The 2,207-nt window shown below is 38.5% G+C and overlaps 1 protein-coding gene across 1 annotated transcript; it reads right to left on the bottom strand.

Moving 5' to 3' along the window:
* Positions 1-662: 662 nt before the first annotated feature.
* Positions 663-1,658, bottom strand: LOC104854636 (olfactory receptor 7G2). The gene has a single exon (XM_010613242.2). The coding sequence runs from the start codon at positions 1,626-1,628 to the stop codon at positions 663-665; it is 966 nt and encodes a 321-aa protein (XP_010611544.1). The 5' UTR covers positions 1,629-1,658.
* Positions 1,659-2,207: the final 549 nt, after the last annotated feature.

Below are 2,207 nucleotides of genomic sequence, written 5' to 3' on the forward strand. Positions count from 1 at the left end.
CAAAACTATATTTATAATTAAAAGTATTTTGCAAATATTATAGAATGAATGAGATGCTATTTCAGGTTTCAATCTGTGATGTTATACACTTGCCATTGTATTTGCTGATCTTTTTAGTTAGAAACATATTCATTTTATCAAAGAAGGAATTGGCAAGTGATATGCACATAGAGACACACTAAATGGTAGTAAAATTGTTTATTTTGTCAGAAAAGGGTCGATTGCATTCAAAATGGCAGTGCCAGTGATGATGTCCCAGTGGGTTGAAGCTACCCTTTCATAGGTTTTACAGCCATGATCTCATTAAGGTGGTTACAGTTTATTTTCTTAGTTCACATTACCCATGTACAAATTACAGTAACAAGACAGTTTGCTTTAACCCAGACCTAAAAGTTCTTTGCAGTTGGGGAGTTTACCTTAAAATGCCTCTAGCTATCTATTCTAGTGCACAGGAAGTGGGTGTTCAAGATTAGGAATGAGGTAAAATGTCTCACTTCATGGTCAGTGCCTTCTGTGTCTGTTAATTTTGAACTAAACAAAGCAAATTGCTTTTAAGAGACACAAAAGTCATTTTACATTTTCCTAACATTTTGCATGTTTCTAAGTTATTTACAAAAGTTCTCTGTATCAATTCAACATTAACAGTGCTAGTTTGTCCTACCCTAGCTCAGGTTTGGGCTGCTGTCACATTGCAGAAGAAAAAGTATCCTATGAATAAGTTTCCACAAAGCTTTCTTCATGTCCCCATTCCTCAGGCTGTAGATGAAGGGATTCATCATTTGAGGGACCACAGTATACATCACTGAAGTCACTGCATCCTTTTTGGGTGAGTCAGTTATTAAAGAACCGATGTACACTCCCAAACCTGTCCCATAGAACAAGGTGACAACTGACAGATGAGAACCACAAGTAGAAAAGGCCTTATACTTTCCTTCAGATGATGGCATTCTCAAGATCGATGATACAATGTGAACATAAGAAAGCATGATTCCAAACACAGCAACACCACCAATGATGAAAGCTGCAACATATATTACTATGTTATCAACTAAAGTGTCAGAATGAGTGAGCCTGATTATCTGAGCAAGTTCACAGAAGAAGTGTGGGATTCGCACCTCTGTGCAGAAGGACAGCCTCAGGATCATCAGACTGTGAAGCAGTCTATCCATGATGCTAAAGAAAAAGGAGGAGAGAGTCAATAATGCACACACGCGGGTGCTCATGATGACCGTGTACCTAAGTGGATGGCAGATGGCCACATAGCGGTCATAGGCCATTGCTGCGAGAAGGCAACTTTCAAAAGCACCAAAAAGCAAGACTAAACAGATCTGAGCAAGGCAGCCGGTGTAGGTGATGCTCTGATCTTGTGTTTGAATGTTCACCAGCATCTTTGGGACAGTGGTTGTGCTTAAACAGATGTCATTAAGGGACAGATGGGAGAGGAAGAAGTACATAGGGGTGTGCAGGTGGGAGTCAGAGATGACAACCAGGATGATGAGCAGGTTCCCCAGCACTGTTACCAGGTATATGGACAGGAACAGGCTGAAGATGAAGGACTGTAGTTCCAGATCGTCTGTGAGTCCCAGGAGAAGGAATTCTGACACAGCTGTTTGGTTTATAGCTTCCATGATGGGATGATCTGATCTAAAAGAAACAGTGAAAATATGACAAATTATAAAGACTGATAGGGTCAGTATGACAAGACAATGTGTTAATATTCCATCTCATGGATAGCTTGATCTTTGGAATTTTATTTCCACAACTATGAGAAATTTTTTGTCTAATTAGTCTCCCTTTCTGAAAGATTTATTTATGGCAGGCATAAATAATAACATTCACAAAACACTCACTGCATCTCATGAATGAGTAAAAAAGTAAATGGAAAATTATTTTGTAACAGCCACTGAGTTTGAGAAGAAGCAGATTTATCTCTGAACAAGACGTGTCCTTTAAAGAGTACAATGAAAGCCTGCTGACCTACAGACCAAGCATCTGGGATGTGATAAAAGCCACCGTCAATATTTCACATGTTAAAAATTTTACAATAAACAATATATTGCCAATTATTACCCTTAAAATACTATCCCTTGGCTCAAACACAATTTTGTTCTTGTCACTTACTGTATCAGTTCAGGGAATTCTGTCTCATGAGTGTAATCAGTTTTACTGTCATTGCTGCCTTAATGTCTTGCAATCCAATTTTTATT

Source organism: Fukomys damarensis, unplaced genomic scaffold, assembly GCF_012274545.1.
Source record: "Fukomys damarensis isolate Sample0158 unplaced genomic scaffold, DMR_v1.0_HiC HiC_scaffold_30, whole genome shotgun sequence".
In the NCBI taxonomy this organism is placed as follows: Eukaryota; Metazoa; Chordata; class Mammalia; order Rodentia; family Bathyergidae; genus Fukomys; species Fukomys damarensis.

Excerpts from the sequence above, each read along its gene's own strand:
- LOC104854636 (XM_010613242.2), bottom strand. The coding sequence starts at position 1,628 with ATGGAAGCTATAAACCAAACAGCTGTGTCAGAATTCCTTCTCCTGGGA.